The sequence below is a fragment of the Nelumbo lutea genome, chromosome 7 (genome assembly GCF_056320005.1).
Source record: "Nelumbo lutea isolate HS-2025 chromosome 7, American lotus-T2T, whole genome shotgun sequence".
NCBI lineage: Eukaryota > Viridiplantae > Streptophyta > Magnoliopsida > Proteales > Nelumbonaceae > Nelumbo > Nelumbo lutea.
In genome coordinates this window covers 7,576,628-7,596,118 of record NC_142690.1, presented here as the reverse complement: position 1 = coordinate 7,596,118, position 19,491 = coordinate 7,576,628, and the positions used below count along the sequence as shown (strand labels likewise).

Below are 19,491 nucleotides of genomic sequence, written 5' to 3'. Positions count from 1 at the left end.
AACGGTTTCCCTCGGGTCGCGGGTATATATAATAAGGAAAATTGAAGATTAGTATCCAATAATATGGCCAGTTGATAAACTTTTAAAATGTGTTAATTTAATACCTACCGTTAATCATTTATCAGTTGTGTATCAAATAACATTATTATAACTTAAAATTTTTAAAAATATCAAAATTATTCTTCAAAATAAACGGTATAAATAAGATATCCAAATTCAATCAATTATAATATATAAATTCAATTTGATTATATCCAATCTCAAATTTAAAATCAGAATTTCGAATACAGTTAACAACCCTAAGGTATCCATGGGGCTACAAATACAATTAAAAACATTACACACCCAAGACCCAACAACAAAACACTATAAACACCAAAATAAAATTAGGGGTGCACCATGCCATTGAATTGATGTTTTAGAGCTTGGGTCTCTCAATGTTTTCCTTCGACTTCAATCATATGATAGAGAGAGAGAGAGATCAAGGTGATTTTAAGCCTCTTACACCTTTAGAATACTAAGCATTTATTTGATTACATTCAATACATTTTTTCCAACTTGTGGCCGTTAGCCTATGCAAATAGGGAACCTATTATATTTTGTATTAACGTATCTATTTCACCGTCAAAATATAGTAAAAGTTCTTATATTGTAAAATCTCGACTATATTTCTCTGTTTTACTGCTGCAATCCTACGACTTTGTTTTCCATCCCTTGCTCATAAAACAAATAAAGCCCATTGAAAAAGAGATCACATTTCCTCCGCACAAGGGGCTGCCTCACAATGTCCCACAGCGCATGGTCGCATCTCTTAATGATGACATCATCAAGTCTGGTACTATCATCAGGAGAATGGTCTTCAGTCCCGACTTTGACACTTGGAAACAAATCCCAACTAGACGGGGACCTGGACCTGGGGAGGCCAAGGCATTTAAATACAAACGATGCAGGGGAATTTTCTTAAGCGGCAGTCAATGATACAAAAGCAGGTTGAACGTAACAGAGCTATTTCATTTAAGCCAGGGAAAACAAGTGCTTGAATTAAGTTAGTAGGGCACAAATCAGGATTAGTGAATTGCACGGTTTGCACCCTATACAGATATACTTGAAAAATAAACCTAATGTTCCAACCAATTTACATCAAAGAAAAAAAAATACCGAAACTGAACTAATTTACAAAAAAAAAGGAGAAAAAAACTACCATTCTTGTCACAGGGTACATAAACTTCCCACCACGTTAGTTTCAGCTAATTGGGCTTTGGTGGGTCTCATTAGCACTTCTTTCACCCTCTGAAACTCCAACATTAACACTCACCAACCAAGCCCATGATTGTTCTCCAACATCCTCCATTACTCCAGGCTGAATTGGAAATAGACAAACATTTCAAAATAGGCATGAAGTAACAAATAAATAATTAATAAATCTTGCTTCACTAGCACTGTTACCTTGGGAAGGCTCTTCAATCCAAGGTCCATTCATAATATTCAGAATACTACATGATTCACCATATTCCAGGTCTGGCAGCAGCTTTGGGGTAAGTAAAAAGCATCTGATATGGTGACAAACCAAATGTCAAATGCTGGAGGAATATAAATAGGAAGTGATGCAGGCCTATTCAGTGTTGCCCATAGATTCAAGGATTCAAGGACAGTTGGTCTTTATTGTCCTACTAGCAAGTAAACCCATGCAATACATGGGGTTCAATAGAAATTTGGTTAGGTTTAGGTTGGCAAATTTGGGTTTTGACATTACTCAAAAAAAAAAAAAAGCTATTTGGAAATCAGTTCGGGTCCAAGCCAGGGTCCATGTCTAGGGCTAGTCTTGCCATGGCTCTTAACCTGACCCTTCTAATTTATACCCTTACTTAAGGGAGTCAAAAGTAGTCAAGAGAGATTTACGAGGAAGGGCAGAATTAATAGGGAAGGGGAGGACTGGAGGGGATATTTAATAGGGGTAGAAAGAAGGGCAGATTTAATAGGAGAGAGAGTTGTGAGAATGTTCTTATTAAAGAGTAAGGTTGGATTTAATTAGAGAAAATTAAGCCCTAAGAGTGTTTTATAGCAACTTCTTATATTTTTTAATAATTTAATTTAGAAATATATAATCACAATGAGAGATGGGAGGAGAAAGAGGTCAATGTGAGCTCATGGTGAGAGAACCCTTCACTTCTCCTCTCTCTTTCTAATATAGATACAAATTAACTTTCCAATTATTATCTTCTTATTTTGGGAGTAAAAGGCCCTTTTTTAGTTAAATGTTACTTTGAGTTGTCACTTGAATGCAGTCTTAAGAGCATTTTTCTTGCTGGAAATGCTCTTGGGGTCTTTTTTCATATTTTTCTTTTCTGGAAAAGACACATTATCTGCAGTTCACAAGAGCTATGCAAACCCAACCTCACTATGAAGAAGTTAGGGATCATCTAGGGAAGGTGCTTGCAGTTTTAAGCAAGGACGTGAGCTCTTGTTCTATCAATATTGCAGAAGCTTGGGTGGCGCTTGAAGCTCATAGGGTCGCGATGAGGTTCATAGATAAAGAATTTTATTAAAGGAGATTCGAAGATTGTGGTGATGGTATTAAGGGAGCTGAAGACCCCCTTGGTGCATGAGTGCATCAAGACTATTTTTGAGAATTGCCACAATTTGTGTTTATGATGCTGTCATCTGTATGTTGTTCTCATGTTTTTACTTTCTAGAGAAGCAAAATTCTGCTGCTGATTGGGTATAGGTTGGCAGTTCATTTTTAGTGATGCGTGGGGGAGGGTACCCCCCGTTTTGTGTAGCCTATGCTCTTTTTCCATTTTACTCAAAAAAAGTTAGAGATGTTTTTTTTTTCCTTTTCTCATAGCTATGTCATGCTTCCTGGATTACCTTCTAGTTCTGTTCTGTTTTCTTCTTTATTTTGAGAATTTCACCACATTTTGGTGCTAATATGGCCCTGCATGTGCTAGGCAGAAACTAGGCAAGCTAGCCTAGTAATTTACAGATCAGACATGATTGACTTTTAGAACTTCGAAAATTGACAAGCAGCAATTTACCAGTGAATGGAATAAGGTAATTGGTTCTTACTGTGGTGTATTTGGTTGGCTGGCTGCCCTGACTAGTTGCTGGAACATTTTCCTTTCATTTATAGGATCCATTCCTGAACCACAGAAAAGAAGGGGGGTGGGGGGATAAACCATCATGTGGTATACAATTTTCAACAAAAATCATGTCAAATATGTATGCATTATATGCTAATTTACCTTGGTTTATCTCATCAACCACACGAAATGGGCAGTTAGTAAGATCTTGTAGTGAAACCAGATAGAGAATGGTAGAAACAGAGCGTTCCTATAAAAAATGAAACCTCAAATTACAGTATAGGAAAAACAATATCATAACGCAAAATGAAAAACCACAAAGAGTACGGTATACTATGATACCCCCCCAGACTGATGGTGAGCACTCAGCACTTTCAGTTGTCCTGTTTGCCTGACAGTATCAATATAATGGAAGGTGACAACTTCAGAAAGTAAGCATGCTGCCCCAACCAAAATGCCTTAGAAACAAAAGAGTGTAGGAACTAGCTCTCAAAATTATATTACCTAAATTTCACTTTTATAAGTATACCATATTTGTCAAAGTCCGTGTCATGCTCATCTGAAATGCACCACCAAAACCAATAAGAAAGGCTGTGGAACTTTCAATGAGTATATTTGATCATGGCAGGAAAGTTTCAACAAAATACCCAAAGAAACTTCTCCTGCAACAGCCATTTCTTGAAAGTTGCGACTGAACGTCTGATTTATGTGGCAAACAAGGTTTCTCAGATTTGGAAGCCAGCTTTCCTGCATAAACACTTCAATCAGAACATCCTTAAAAAAGTAAAGCAAATAGTTGACTATTTTGGCATATTAACTCAGATCAGAAACAAAAAATACAAATAAAATATGGAGTTAAGAAGGAATGGAATGTTTGAGTGGTCAACTTGCCACACACAGAAATGCTGCGAGTCTATGTCCCTAATCAATAAAATTCTTTTTCTTGACAGAATACTAACTATAACTATGCCTTCCAAAATGACAAGTGATGATATACTTCAAAAACACGCTTGTACACCTCTCTTACCTTCAGGGAATCAATTTCAGCCAAGCACCTCTTTAGTTCCTTGTTATCAGCATCCAATTTCATAGCCATGGCTTCAATCTGTAAGAAAATGTCAGCACCTATAAATCATCACAAGCTCATATATAGAAACAGATCCAGCAGCAATTACCTTATGCTGACGGGTTTCATATTCTTCCAAAATGTTCTGGTTTAGAAAAAGAATAGAATTGGCTTGAGAATTATTGTCCTGAATAGCAGCTTCCAATTCCTCAATAGTACCAGGCATCTGGTTTGACATGGGATACAAATATTTAGACTATACTATTTAAGGATAAAAAAGTAATGGGGTTCAATTTAAGTAAAATATTTCAAACTTCTAAGACAAAGTAATCATCTGAAACAACAAACTCGCTTGCAATGAGCATAGTTCCTGTTAGTGTAGGGGTATTTCTGTCTTTATACATTGATTGATGTTGCTGATCTGTAATGTTGTGTTGAAATATGTGCTCTCAAGTAAGGGCACATAGGTCTTTTCAGTTATGTTTTAATAATAATATAAATACTTACTGGCTGAATGGGAGAAGTCAAGTTGACTCTTTCAGTTCGAACCAGAATTATCTCTTCTCTCTTTCTCTCTTTCTCTATCACTCTTTCTTCTTCTACATAACTGAACTCAGTTAGGCCGAACTCTATGGCAGACCTGAATTCTAACATGGTATCAGAGCAGGTTAAATCTGCCTAGATTTCTGCTTGCCTAGGGTTCATTCTCTGCGCACCCTATCTAGGGTTTTCCTCTTTTTTTTTCTGTGTTTGATTGGAGATAAGGGAAAGGGCTGAAAAGGAGTGATCGCCCTCTTCCCTTGGGGGTCTCTATGCCTCCAATCAGGTCGTATGTTGTCGGTTGCTGTGATTTCTGAGATCGCCCTCTCCTAGTAGAGGAAGAATAGAGGGCCGAACCGTGTATGGCTGTTGTGTGTGAAGCGGCTGTTGTGTGTGGACTGCTCTCCTGCTTGCATGGGTGTTACTTCAGCGATAAGGTAAGAGATTTTAGTCCTTGATATCAGTTATGGATTAAATAGAAGGTGTGTTTCAGATCATTTGCTAGTGTTTCGGCCAGTAATGTTAGACAGTTTTGTATGCCCTTAGCTTCAATCAAAATTGATGTACTTTATGAGTTTATTGTAAATGAATAAAAGTACATATTTGATTCATGTTCCCTTGGTATGTTTCTGTGTATTACCCTTAAACTGGACACTTATTGAGACTCGTGTTAGTTTAGAATGTTCACAGCCAGTGGGTCGGTCTGGGGAGACCTATCCTGACAAGGCTGACACTGTGGTGCCATCAAGTCGGTTGGGGTGGCTTGTCTCAGCTACCGGGGTGAGACCCTAGGCACATACAGTGTGGGATTAATTGAATCTTTGAACTGGACCAGATTTCCAGTATTGCCCTGGACCATGGAGATTGATGGGCAAAACTGGAAAGTTACACCCGACCCCTAGACTCGATTATGATACTGCACTAGGTGTCGGATCGGGCTGTCTTTGATGTACCAATCAGTGAGATCCTTAGCGGGGGTCAAAACCTGGGTATGTTGGGACAATCCGAGAATTCATCTGAGTGGGTGATCATAGTGACAGGATCAGCCCCTTTGTCGAACAAAGGTAATGATCAGGGATGCACTCTCACTGTTGGAAACCAAGACTGCCGGCAGCCGATTTCAACCGTTGAAATTTGTTTTGCAAAGTATATTTTATATGAGATATAAAAGTATATACATTATGGTTTCTAAAATGTTTGCAAAAAGGTTTTAATTCTCAGGATCCATATAAGTGGAGAGTGCAACACTGTTCCTTGTAGCCGAGGGAGAGGTCCTCTCTTATCGGGCAGTGTATGATCATTATGGGCTGAGAGGTTAAGTGTAAGACCATTGAGGATAATACCTGATGGGCTAATCTTGCATCTGCCCACAGTCCCTGGGTGTTACAAGGTGGCTTGGCCCAGGGACCACTTAGGGTAAGTGTTGGGCCCATAGAGCCTATTTGATGGGTTTCAGGGGGTGCACTGTCTTAACAGTGTATTCGACCAGGCCTTGTAACAAAGGCTGGGCCGAACCCATGTGGCTGATGTGTAGATCAATGCTTGGGTCCCACGCCATACAAGGAAGCCCAACTGGGCAGCAGTTAGGAAGGTTAAGTGAGCACATAAGCTTAATGGGCCTAAAGCCCATTTCGAACTGGGCTATTAATTTAGTTAATTAAAGGGGCGAATTCTGAGATGGATTAGCAGTTAGGATAGGGTCTTAATCCTATCCACTCAGAGAGTCCAGATCTGAATGTGATTCAGATCTAGAAACCTCCTAATAAGATTAGGATAAAGCTAATCTAATCTGTAGATAAGATAAGGGTTTATCCTTATCACTAGAAGAGAAGGCTGATCCAAATATGATTTGGATAAGCACCTCCTAATGGGATTAGGAGCTGATCTTTTCAAGTTAACAAAAGAAGGAAGGGGGCGGCAGCCTTGAGAGAGACCAAGAAACACATCAGATCCTCTTTAGTGCTGAAATCAAGAAGAGAGAATTCTGCACCCTGCGAATACTCTCTTGCCGCCCTGTTTGCCAGTTCGATCTCCAGCTGTGGGAGAAGTCAAGATTGGATCTTGACATAAGTTCTTTGAGAAAGGACTAAAAAGGGAAGCTGTGCTCACGTTCCATCCTGCTGTTTCTTGTGAAGGACAGAGTTCTTGGGAAGAACACTGCTGATTCTGCTCCATCCTGCACTGCGCCATCTTCAGTGGGAGTAGTCTTTGGATCCTTCCTTGGGCGTGAACACCTTCATTGGGAGATATTACTTCTCCGTATCAGGTATTATTCTCTCTCATTCCTTTTGGTTCAGATCTGGTTCAGTTTAAGGTTCAAGATTGATCCTTGAAAATATGATTTTCTAAATAGGGAATGTGATTCCCAGTTGAAGGGAGAGAAAAAAAAATTTTGACATCATGGAAGAACATGGAGCCACTGGATAGCTCTAACTTTTGAATTGTGATTCCAGTCATTGGTTTTGAATGGGGAATGAAAGGGACATAAAAACTAGGCCTCTAATCATAAAAGAAAGGTGAACTGAGATCACCCTCCTCATTTATGAGTCTGCAAATTAGGTGCATTTTGATACATGAGCCTTGCTTTAACCTGAGTGATGACAGTTTCAGAAGGTGCTAGCATGGTGCATCGATGTACACACACCTTGGTTGGAGCACAAGGCAACCCAGGAGTTTGCCCAACCATACTTTTTTTTCTTTAGTTACTTCTATATACTGTCATGTGTATTGTGATCTACTACTAAAGAAACTTGTTATTGTTGCTTGTAGCCTGACCTTTACACTAATTATAGTGTACTGACTTTAAAAGGAATAAAAGCAAAGACATGCCTGAAGTCCTAGCTTAAGTAATGCGACTAAGGGAATGACAAAGTGAACATGTTGAGAACTTGAGAGGACTTGAAAGGCAAGAAGTGATTATACAAATCATAACTAGTTGCAGGTATGTATACTTTTCTCTCTCTTTCTTTCTTCACTGAAACAGGGATCAGACCTTTCTCCATCTTCTCCACATATTTTCATTCTTTCTTTCTTCTTTTCCTCCTGTTCTGTTTTGTATTGATTTCTTTTTTTCCTCCTTCAAACAGGGGATCCCCCTTCTCTTTTTTCTGATTTGCTGGAAAAAGGATATGCTCTATGCTGTCTGGCACAATCTTCTTTAATCTTTTCCTTTAATTGATTGTGGTTCTTTTCCTTCTTTTTTATAATTATACAACTCTTTTAATAGAACATAGCTGAACTGTTTAAGTTACTAAAACATTGAACATGTTTGGTAACTTGTCTGTCTTCTATAGATTTGGATTGTTGCTTTTTATAAATGTTGAATTATTGATGTCTTTTATGAAATATGGTCATGGATTATCATATGGAGGTCTATATGCGGATTTTATTTAATTTAGAATCCATATCTACATATTTTTATATCTGAAGCTTTATTTTATTTTATTTTACATTTCAAAAGTTGTTTCACTTTGTTCGGAAACACACCTTGCCTTGTGCCTCATGCTTAAGGAGTTTAGAAGCCCTTGCACTTTTGTTGCCTGTTAAAAGGCTGTTTATCTTTAAGTTTAGTACTGCAGGGGTACTTTGGTATTTTCCACATCTCTCTTCTCTCTTCTCTCATCTATCTTCTCTCTTCCTTTCTTCTTCTCTTCTGGACAATATGGTATCAGAGCGGGACTGTCAGATCTGAAAGGAGATCGAGCAAGCCTCTTTTCTGTCTTCTCCCTTCGCCAGCTACAGTGTGGTTTATTGAAGATCCAGATTTTTTTTCAGCATCGGACTGAAGTACTCTCTCTACCTTCCTCCTTTTTTATTTTATTTTTTTGTGCTTGTGTGCCAGGACAGAACCTGTAATAGGTACAGTTGGTTGATGTGAGGTGATCAGCACCTCCTTTCCTTTTTTGTGGGATTGGCTGATCCCTGTGATAGACTGTAGGTCAGTGATGAGTTGATGACCTTTATATGCTGTGACAGCAGCTATATTTGATTTGTAGGTCAAGAGAGGACCTGTATATGCTGCGACAGCAGCCATACCTGATTTATTGTAGGCCTGTGATGACCTGTTAGTGCTGTAACAACACCTTTTTTGTTTGAAGAACTGAGCTTTAAAAAGAAAAGGAGGGGAGTAGTTGTCTCTAGTCTCCTGGTGCAAAGAGTTTTTTTTGGGGGTGTTAGACTGCTCCTTTCTAAGGTTTTTGTTCTCACTTGGAGTGTAACCTGAAACTGTGATTATGAGTGGTGAAGATTCTGCTACATCTGGTGTCTCCTCAATGCAGAATGGAATGAGTGGAGGTATGGATTTATCCTTCCCTATGACTGTCATACCCCTGGATAGCTTAAATTATTTAGAATGGTCGAGGGGGATCAAGCTATACACTACTTCAAGGGGAAAGATAGGGTATATAAATGGGAGAATTAAAGAACCTAATTCCGGGAGTGCCGAGTATGACAGATGGAACCAAGAAAACAGCATGGTTATGTTTTGGCTTTTAGTGTTTATACAACCTCAGGTGAGAAGGAACTTTATGTGGGCTAAAACAGCTTATGAGATTTGGGAACAGGCAAAATCGACCTATTCTGAACTACGTCACCATGCAAAAATCTATCAATTACAGGCGGAATCATTCACTTGTAAACAGGGGGAGAGGATTCTTTTTGTGTACTATTCAGACTTGACCTCTGTTTGGAAGGAGTTAGATCACTATCAGAGTGTAGACTGGAAGTGTGATGAAGATGCAAAAGCGTACAAGAAACTTGTTTCCCAACAAAAAGTGTTTGCATTTCTCCATGGCTTGAACCCTATGTATGAATCCATCAGAGTCCAGATCCTAGGTAGCAAGGATCTTCCATCTTTCTAGGAGGTTTATGCATTAGTACAGTAAGAAGAAAGTAGAAGAAATTTAATAAATAGTTATAGAGGGGATGCAATTGTGTTGGTAGTGAAATGGAATGCTATTACAGGTGGAGGAAATCCTTTTAAGGGGGACTTTCAAAAAAGGGTGGAAGACAAAGACAAACTATGGTGCACACATTGCCAGAAGCCCTAACACACCCGTGAAACATGCTGGAAACTTCATGGGAAGCCAAAATGGACTCAGGAATTGAGTAAGAAGCAAGGTTCAGATCTGAATAAGAGGTCAATACAGCAAGGTCCAAGAAAGTTCACCATAGAAAACATGGCTACTCAAGAGAATCAGCCCCCTACTACTACTAGTCTACTATGATTCGGACACACACCTCTAGTTTTGACCCAAGGGAGGATATTATTAATTCTTTCCGTGACCATTTAGAACTCTATGGTAGAGCAATTCGTCAGATGGATGCTTCTCCTCCATCAACTTCATTTGCATCTACATTAGGTAACTCTGCCACGACTTTCCGTGTATTGTCTCATTCCCTCGACTCTCCTTGGGTAATTGATTATGGAGCATCAAAACATATGACTGGTAAGTCCACTTATTTTTAGACCTACCACCTCCTCTCTAGAAGAGACAAGGTGAGACTAGTTGATGGTTCACACTCTACCATAGTTGGTCAAGGAACAATTTCTCTTCCCTTTGGCCTCACCCTGACTAATGTTTTACATGTTCCAAAATTCCCTATTAATTTGTTCTCTGTTAGTAGTATCACTAATTCTTCTTTAAACTACTCAATGACCTTTTTTCCCTTCTTATTCTGTGATCCAGGATTTGGCCTTGGGGAAGACGATTGGTAGAGGACATATGGTGGATGGACTCTACATGCTAGAGAATAAGGCTAGTCTTACAGTCATAGAGTCTAAGAGTTAGTCTGGTATGAGTCAAATCTGTTTATGGCACAATCGTCTTGGTCATTTGTCTTTTGAGTCTTTAAAAATGGTGTTTCCAGAGTTATTTAAGTCAGTGTCAGTGTTAGAGTTTTCATGTCAAACTTTTCAATTGAGTAAGCATTGCAGAACTCATTTTTCTTCAAAGAATAATAAATCCGAATCTCCTTTCCACATTGTTCACTCTAATGTTTGGGGCCTTGTTACTTTACCATATGAGAGTGACTACAAGTATTTTAATACCTCTATTGATGATTACTCCAGATATACATGGGTATATCCCATGCAAACAAGGGATGAAATACAAAAAAATATCCAAGATTTCCATTGAATGATCTTCATCCAATTTCAAACTAAAATTCAAGTTTTTCAATTTGATAATGGAAAGGAACATTTTCATAATGATCTAATGGAGTTCTTTGCTTCGCGTGGATCACTTCACCGTAACTCATGTGCCCGAACACCACAACAAAATAGTGTTGTTGAAAGAAAGAACCGACACCTTCTTGAAGTGGCCCAAAGGTTACTCATTCATATGAATGTCTCGAAACGTTTTTGGCTTGAGATTGTCCTTTATGCTACCTATCTCATTAATCGTATGCCCTCTCACTAGTTAGAGTGCAAAGCCCCACATCAACTTCTTTTTCCTAAGGCTCCTCTTCTTTATATTCTTCCTTGTGTGTTTGGTTGTCGTTGTTTTGTTCAAAACCTAGTGCCCACCCGTGGAAAATTAGACCCTTATGCTATTCCTTGCATCTTCTTGGGGTACTCTTATCACTCAGAAGGGATACCGGTGCTTTGATCACGATTCTTGGAGGTATTATGTTTCCATGGATGTCTCTTTCTCTGAGAATGATTATTTCTTCCCTCTTTTTCCTTAGGGGCAGTGTAGGGATAAGGAAAAACCGGTTCAGCTCCCTCCACTTCCTGGTCCTACTCCCTTTCGTGTTTTCTTTTGACGTCACAAAGGCCAACCAAGTTCAAGAGTTGTGGAGCATTACCACCAATGCCATCAAACTCTCTAGGGGTGGATCCTACCCAACTAGGTACCTTGGTTCCCATTCATGTTCCTGATCCTATTGCCATTGATACCTCTATTGCTGATGACCTTGACCTTCCCATTGCTCACCGGAAAGGTTAGGTCTTGCACCATTAAACATCCCATTTCCCATTTTGTTTCCTATGAGAACATTTCACCTTCCTTTCAGGCCTTCCTTTCTTCCATTGATAGTGTTTCCATTCCTAAGAATGTGGTAGAAGCTCTGTTAGTGCCCGAATGGACAGATGCTATGAAGGAAATGATTACTGCTTTACATAAAAATGGACATGGGAATTGGTAGATCTTCCTGAGGGGAAGGAACCAGTTGGATGTAAATGGGTTTTCATAGTAAAACATAGGGCTGATGGCACAGTGGAGCTGTATAAAGCTCGTTTAGTGGTAATAGGGTTAAAATAAGTGTATGGAGTAGATTATGAAGAAACTTTTGCACCTGTTGCTAAGATGAACTCCATTAGTCATTTTCTCTTTAGCTGCTAATCTTGATTGGGACCTCCATTAAGTAGATATTAAGAATGCCTTTCTAAATGGTGAACTTGAAGAGGATGTGTACATGGTACAACTCCCTAATTTCCAAGCTCAAGGACATGAACAGAAAGTGTGCAGGTTAAAAAAATCATTATATGGCCTGGTTTAGTAGGTTTCATGTAGTTGTTCAACAAATAGGATACAAGTAGTGTCAATCTGATCACATATTATTTGTGAAAAGAGGGAAAGGAAAAATTGCAGCCCTGATAGTATATGTTGATGATATAGTTATTTATTATTTGGGTTGGCATGAGTATATGTAATGCTAAAGGCTAGGCCAATAAAAATCAATTGTAAATTTTCACTTAAACCATTTTCTGATACAATTTCTCACTAAATAGCTTATTTATTTATTTATTAATCAGCAGCCATTTTGGATATTCTTCAATGTCCCAACTGTTCATGGAAATTTTAACATGTAATTACATAATGCTTATGCAGTGGTTACATAAATACATTGCAGAATATGTATTACCATCACGAACATAAGCTCACTGGCTTGGGTTCAAGTCGTATTTCAGGATTATATGATTTCAAGCCTAAATATCTCAAATTTAGGCTTGGATTTGGATGCTAAAGACCCTTGCAAAACAAAGGAGGCATGCCCACATTTTCAAGAAACTAAGTACATGTTCTTTTGGTCCATCTACATATGCATTATGAAATGGAAACATGTGCATTATGAAATGGAAACATGAAAAGAGAAGAAAAGACGTTCTGATATGAAGAGAAATGACAATGCCATTCTAATGAAAATGAACAGAACAGTACAAATGGACAAAGTCCCTTCCCAGCACCAAAAAAGTCGTTACCCAATGCTGCCCAAGCTTCTTGCTGGGATTTACCATCAGCATTTTCCAGAAGTTACAAGTCAATCTAAGAATATCATCAGAGCAATAAAAGATATATTTGCAGATTTGAAGTGTACTGCAAAGTATTTCAGTTAAAAGCCAAACCTCAAGAAATGCCTGTTCAAGTTCTGGTGTGATCAAGGCAATTGATTCTGCATGCCTTTTGGCAGCAGCTAGCTGCTGTCTGCAATTCTCTGACTCCTTCTTACCTGTATAACAAACAAACTAGTTAAGTAAAAAAGAATTGAACATAAAGCAATACGTAATTCCTCATCACATGTACCCCATTTGAGACACTGACCAGAGAACCATGGAGAAGAAATAAGTGACAACAAAAACAATTTAAATTTAAAAAAACCAAGAACAATTTAAGCTTTATACCTTTGCACCACTGAACGACAAAGAAAGAAATTTCAATTCAAAATAAGGATAACCACCTGAAGAATTACAAAACATGTAGCTTTTTGGCTTTCCCAAGAGAAACTCTAAATCAAAGGATGGCAAATTAATCTTTTGGATGCCTATCAGTTGTGCAACTTGGGCAGGCCCAACCAGACCAACCTGGCCCCAAATTTTACACAGGCTAGACCTGGATTTTTGGTCCTCAGTCTGGACCTGGGCTCTGGTCTTTTATTTTCAAGCTGGGCCCAAGCCTAGCCCTAGACGCAGCCCAAGCTCAGTCTAATCCTGGACAAACTTGAACCTGGCCCAACATATATACACAATATACAGAATTCCTGTTTAATGGTTTTTATTGCTGATACTTAAATTTTGTGCATTTTTTAATACATTGGCCTAATAGGCTCACCTAAGCCAATTGACCAACCCAAGTCCAATCTGAGAGTATCAAATTTCAGTTCAGGTTGGGCACATCGGGCTTGACCTTGGCTCAGTCTGGGTTTGGGCCTTAAATCCAAGCCTTGGGATTGGGCCTCAGTTGACCTTAAAGCAAGCCCAGCCTACCCAAATTGCACACCTACAGCCCATCCTCTAGTAATGCTTACTGACTTTATTAGTGTACCACTGGTTTTTGACAATTTGCATGATTCAAAAGCATGTCAGTAAGAATGTGAATGTAGCAGGCTATCCCCGGTTTCTATAAAGGAAGCTGTGCGTTTTTGTACCCTCACTACTTCAGAGCTGTCAAGCTCAATTCTGAAATCTGTTCTCCCATATTTGTGGTGCTTAACGAGATATTGAAGGTTGGGATTATTCAATTCTGAAATCTGTACACAGGTCTGATGAACTAATGGCAACTCCACAAGATCAGATTTTTTTCCTCTCAAATGATTATCATCTGGATGAGAGGAGTCTGATGGGCCTCGCAGATGAACACTTCAAGAGGGGCCTGATGGATCTCAAGCACCAGTGATCCAACAACAGATAGTCCTTCCAGAAATGAACTAAGGTGGACCATGTTCTATTAGGGAACTTCTTTTCCCAGATGATTTGTAATTTGTGAATCTCTTTCTGTCAAGTTCCCTGTTTTAAGCAAGTGAAAATGATCATGGGGTAGATTCTGTCACAGAGACACAGATCATAGGTCTTATTCTGAATATTGTACATTCTTGGAAGTTAACCTAGCTACTTGGCGGTTTGAACAGGAAGGATAAAAGTCCTACAATCATCATTTTTGGAAGAAGAGAAAAATCAGGTTTGAGATGGGATAAAGGAAGCAAAAGCAGATGAAATGAGACCTTACATTTGCAAAAGAAACAGAGAGAGAAGGACAACAGAATATTGCTCAAAATAACTCAATTCTATTTTTTTCTATAATCAAATTCTCTACTAACAAATTTAGAAAAGCACATATAGATTATAGGATGGATGATTGGCTAACTCATTTTCCTATTTCATATAAAACTCAAAGAAGATAGAAACTCTAAACTCAATCCCATCATGCACTAACACCCTATCAATAAAATGACCATAACTTCTAAAATTCACATTGGATAACTAACCAAAAAACATTTTGGAAGACACCAAAACCATGTAAAATAGAGAAGTTCTATCTCTGAAAAAAAACCCAAAAGAAAGTGGTATGATTCAACTTAAGGTCCAAGAAAACTTTGTACCTTGTTCACTCGACAAATCATCTACAGATCTGAATTTTGCAAAAAAAAAAAAAAAAAAAAACGAATACAAAAACAACTCTCTGGAATGCTGGATCCCAAAAACATTAGGAAACTAAATATTTTCCAAACTATTGATCCTATCAAACTTGTTCAAATAAAGAAATAAAAGTTCAAAATTAAAAATAACAACTTACAGTATTCAAGGTGCAGAGATGCTTGCATAGCAAGCTTTTCTTGTTGCTTGAAGTTGACTTCCAGTTCCTTTATCTAATTCATCACCAAGGCAAAAGAGATTTCATAAACATGATCAGGCAATAACTAAAATTTAATATACAGACATCTATTTGGCCAGAGTATGTTTGCAAAACCAAAATGAATGTAATATGAAGATCATGCAAAGAAAAGATATAAGCACATTATCTTCTCAAAGTCAAAGAAAGTTCACTTTAGGGTCGAAAGGAGCAACAGAATGAGGATTTAAGAGAATATTTGCAGCCAACACATCTTTGTTTGTAAGTTTCCATCGGTTTCAAGAGGTAACTGCTAACAAATATGTATTTGTGGCTCTACATATACACACATAAGCATATATACATACAAAGTATGTTTGCTAGCATGCAAACAGGCATAAACACGCACAAATCTATGTTATAGTGTTTGCAGTAAGGAAAATAGGTACCCAGAGACCCCAGTTATATTTCATGTTTGTGTGCACACTTCTAATTACAATGGTTAGCATGGCAGCTGCAACCTAGAACACCATATATTAAAAGAACATTTGGTTCCTCAACTCATCATTGCAGTATGATTTCACACTTTTCACTATGAGATCCCATTAACAGAATCATGCCCATAATAGGAGGTACAAGTTCTATGCATTTGCTTTTGAGAAGAAAAGGAGAACTATAAATGCAGATTTGCATGCTAGCAAACATACTTTATAAATGCAGATTTGCATGATATTCGGGAAAATAAATCTTCCAACTTACTCTAGTTCCATGAGCAAACACATTAAAATAACTTTACAGGAAAAAATAAAAAAGCCTGGTACTCAATCTTAAATAATTCATTTTCTGCTCTTATAAATGCAGATTTGCTACTACCAATTTTAGTGAGCATCTCTAAACAACCTGGGAATCTTCCATGTGGCAAAGTAATTTAAAGCATTGTGGAATATGCTGAGATATATTTTGGAAACATTTTCCAAGTATCCGCATTCCACAATTAGGTGCAACTATAGATAAATAAAGACTTGAATGGCCATCATAAGCATACATGGCATGCCAGACAATGGATGGGGTGCTGGTTTTGATCCTAGGGCATCACGGTCGTCTCCTTGGAAAGCAATTCACATCTTACTACATTCCTTCCTCTTGAATATCAGGTATGATGCTTGTGCAGGTAATATAGTGTGTTTCTGAGAAGATGTATGGTTTGGGGATACTTCTCTTAAAGACAGATTCCCATCTATTTATTCCCTGCCTCTCAACAAAAGGAGAGTAATATCCTCATTGTATGGCTAACTCTTTAGTTGCACAAAGTGTGATTCAGCCCCTTTGGACACCTGCGGCACAACAAAGAATAAAATTGAATTTCAATGGAAGCTCATTGGGAAACCTGGGGCCCTCTGGAGTTGGGGGAATTTCCAAGGATGGGGAGGGCAGGATGCAAGCACTTTATTCTTGCCCAATAGGCATGGGAGATTCCTTAAGGTATGAGATGGGCCAAGCAATGGGGATATCAAAACCTTGAGGTAGAGGGAGACTCTAAACTTCTAATAGGATGGCTGCAGACAAAAAGCTTGGGTGTATGGGCCCTTAGACAACAGATGAGGGAAATACTTTGCCTAGAAAGGGAAGTGGGAGTAATTTTCAAATGGATAAGGAGATCAGCCAATTCTGTAGCTGACAATTTGGCAAAGTAGGGGACTCCCAGGGAAAGCTCGTTTTGGGCTATATTGTAAGATTTGAGATTTGTATGGGGTCAACAATCATGCTCTGAACGGTTGACACTTGTATTTAACTGTTATTTTAATGAAAGTTACCGTTTCCAATATAAAAAGACTTGAATGGATAACATTGTAGGAGAAATAACCAATATTTTTATTATGAATGTATGTTTTTGAAAATTTACTTAATATAATGCCTTATATAGGATCCCAACTATACTGAGGTTTTGGGAGGGGTGGACTAGATACAGTCCTAACCTTTGGCATTTTTTGCACAAAGTGGCTGCTTTCAAACTCGAAGCTGCATTTGTCAGTCCTTTGTTCTCCTTTATGTTTCCTTCTTTGAGAATGTGCCCTTTTTCTTTGCAATAATCTCCTAGTCTACTCCACTTTCTTTATTTGTCCCCCTCAACTTGTGTCTCTTCTTTCCACTATCTGTCCCTCTTCTGTTCAAAAAGCCCTTGTATTTGTATCCCCTGATTGGATGAACATAATGGATGAAGAATTTCATACTTCTGAATCCAACCACACCCGGAACCTCACCTCCTTTCTCACAGCAAACAAATAGTAAGGTGCACATGAGTTTACACTGTTAAACATTGCCATGATGGTAATGTTGATCACTATGAAGTATAGTTAGTAGCAAAGGGGTACACCCAGACATATGGGGTTAACTATAGTATATTAAGACTTTTCTTCGGTTTCCAAAATGGGTTTTGTGCAGGTGATTGTTTCCTTGGTTTCCCATTTTGGTTGGTCTTTGTTTCAGCTTGACATTAAGAACACTTTCTTCATGGTGAGCTTCAAGAAGAAGTGTATATGGAGCAACCTCCTAGTTATGTTGATCAAAAGAAGGTAGAAAAGGTGTGTAGGCTTAGAAAGGTGGTTTATCGTCTAAAATGCAGAGGCGTGACAATATAGTGTTGATCAATGTCACTATAGTGTTGATCATGTCACTATAGTGTTGATCATCCTCCTAGTTATAGTATAGGAGTTTGGATCATGTCACTATAGCGTTGATCATGTCACTATAGTGTTGATCATCCTCCTAGTTATAGTATAGGAGTTTGGATCATGTCACTATAGTGTTGATCAATGTTTTAAAACGCGGAGGCGTGACACGAGGCGTTCCACTACCTAGAGGCGTGAGGCGTAGTTCAGAACGCAAGAGGCATAAGCCTCCCGAACACAAGGAGCCGTAAGTCTCCTTAAGAGGAGGGGGGTTAGGAGGAGGAAGGAGAGGATGAAGAGGAAGGGGAGATCTCATTTTTTCTTTATTTTTAATAAAAATATTTTATACAAAGAAGAATAAAGATGCACAACATTAGTTGAAAGGCGAAGACCCCAATTGAAGGGGTAGGGGCATACCACTCTCTTTCCCCTTATCTTTTCTTCCCTTCCCTTTCCTTTTCTTTTCTCTTTTTTCTTCTCTTTCTTTTTCTTTCCCTTCCCTTTCTTTTCCTTTCTTTTCATGTTTTCCTTTTTTCTTTTTTTTTGTCTTTTTATATAAAATGTGCATGAGGCACATGAGGCATACGCCTCTAGCACGCCTCATGAAAAAAGCGCATGAGGCGTACACCTCTTGCACATGAGGCATACGCCTCAAAGGTGTTAGTGCCTTTGTCATATGCCTCAGGGCCATTTAGGAGCGCCTCCGGGCATACGCCTCCCACACCTTTTAAAACACTGGTGTTGATCACTCAGTCTTTAGTAGAGATACTTCATTACGCAAGATTTTCTTGTAGTATATGTTGATATATTATTACAAAGAGCGATACATGAGGAATCGATAAGTTGAAATAGCTTTTGGAACAACAACTCCAAACCAAGGACTTGATTTCTTGGGAATTGAGGTGGCAAGGTCTCAGTGGGGAATCTCCCTTCACAGTGGAAGTATGTGCTTGATTTGTTGGATTCATGCTTACTACGAACTAAACCAATTGAAACTCCTATTGACCCAAACACTAAGGTAGTTGATAGCAATGTTTTAATGCCTCCGATTGATGGTGCTAGTGGTGGTGGTTCATCAACAACTCTTCAGTCGTCTCTCTCCCCTCTCCAGTGGCATTGTAGACTTGGTCATCCGTCTCTTAAGGCTTTGAAGCAACTTGTTCCAACATTGAGTCGTCTTTCTACTATGGATTGTGAGTCGTGTCAGTATGGGAAACATCGCCGGGTTTCCTTTAGTCCTAGAGTCGAGTATCGTTTATCAAATCCTTTTTCTTTGGTCCATTTAGACATTTGGGGTCCAAATAAAATAGTGTCACACAATGGATACAAGTACTTTGTCATTTTTGTTGATGATTATTCAATGATGACATGGCTTTATCTTATGAAAGAAGTGAATTATTTTCTATTTTCCAAAAGTTTCATGCTGAAATCCGCACTCAATTTGGTGTCCATATTAAGATCCTACTTTCAGATAATGGTTGAGAATATTTTTATACACCATTTCAGCAATATTTAGAAAGCTCGGTTGAGAGATTGAAAGATCTCTCCGGGGTGGCTCATAATAATGTGGTGTAAGTGGGTTTACACAG

At 38.5% G+C, this 19,491-nt stretch overlaps 1 protein-coding gene across 2 annotated transcripts in view; it reads right to left on the bottom strand.

Moving 5' to 3' along the window:
• Window positions 1-990: 990 nt before the first annotated feature.
• The window catches only part of SMC5 (structural maintenance of chromosomes 5), a 68,101-nt gene continuing 49,600 nt past the window's right edge, over window positions 991-19,491 (bottom strand). For both annotated transcript variants that reach the window (XM_088953670.1, XM_088953671.1), the window contains exons 20-30: window positions 15,198-15,270; window positions 13,034-13,137; window positions 4,256-4,372; window positions 4,108-4,185; window positions 3,728-3,827; window positions 3,585-3,639; window positions 3,423-3,471; window positions 3,243-3,330; window positions 3,067-3,139; window positions 1,447-1,550; window positions 991-1,360 (exon numbers count right to left, since the gene is read on the bottom strand). In XM_088953670.1, coding sequence (XP_088809796.1) covers window positions 1,305-1,360; window positions 1,447-1,550; window positions 3,067-3,139; window positions 3,243-3,330; window positions 3,423-3,471; window positions 3,585-3,639; window positions 3,728-3,827; window positions 4,108-4,185; window positions 4,256-4,372; window positions 13,034-13,137; window positions 15,198-15,270 — 897 coding nt within the window. In that variant the 3' untranslated portion in view covers window positions 991-1,304. The remainder of the gene's footprint in view (window positions 1,361-1,446; window positions 1,551-3,066; window positions 3,140-3,242; window positions 3,331-3,422; window positions 3,472-3,584; window positions 3,640-3,727; window positions 3,828-4,107; window positions 4,186-4,255; window positions 4,373-13,033; window positions 13,138-15,197; window positions 15,271-19,491) is intronic.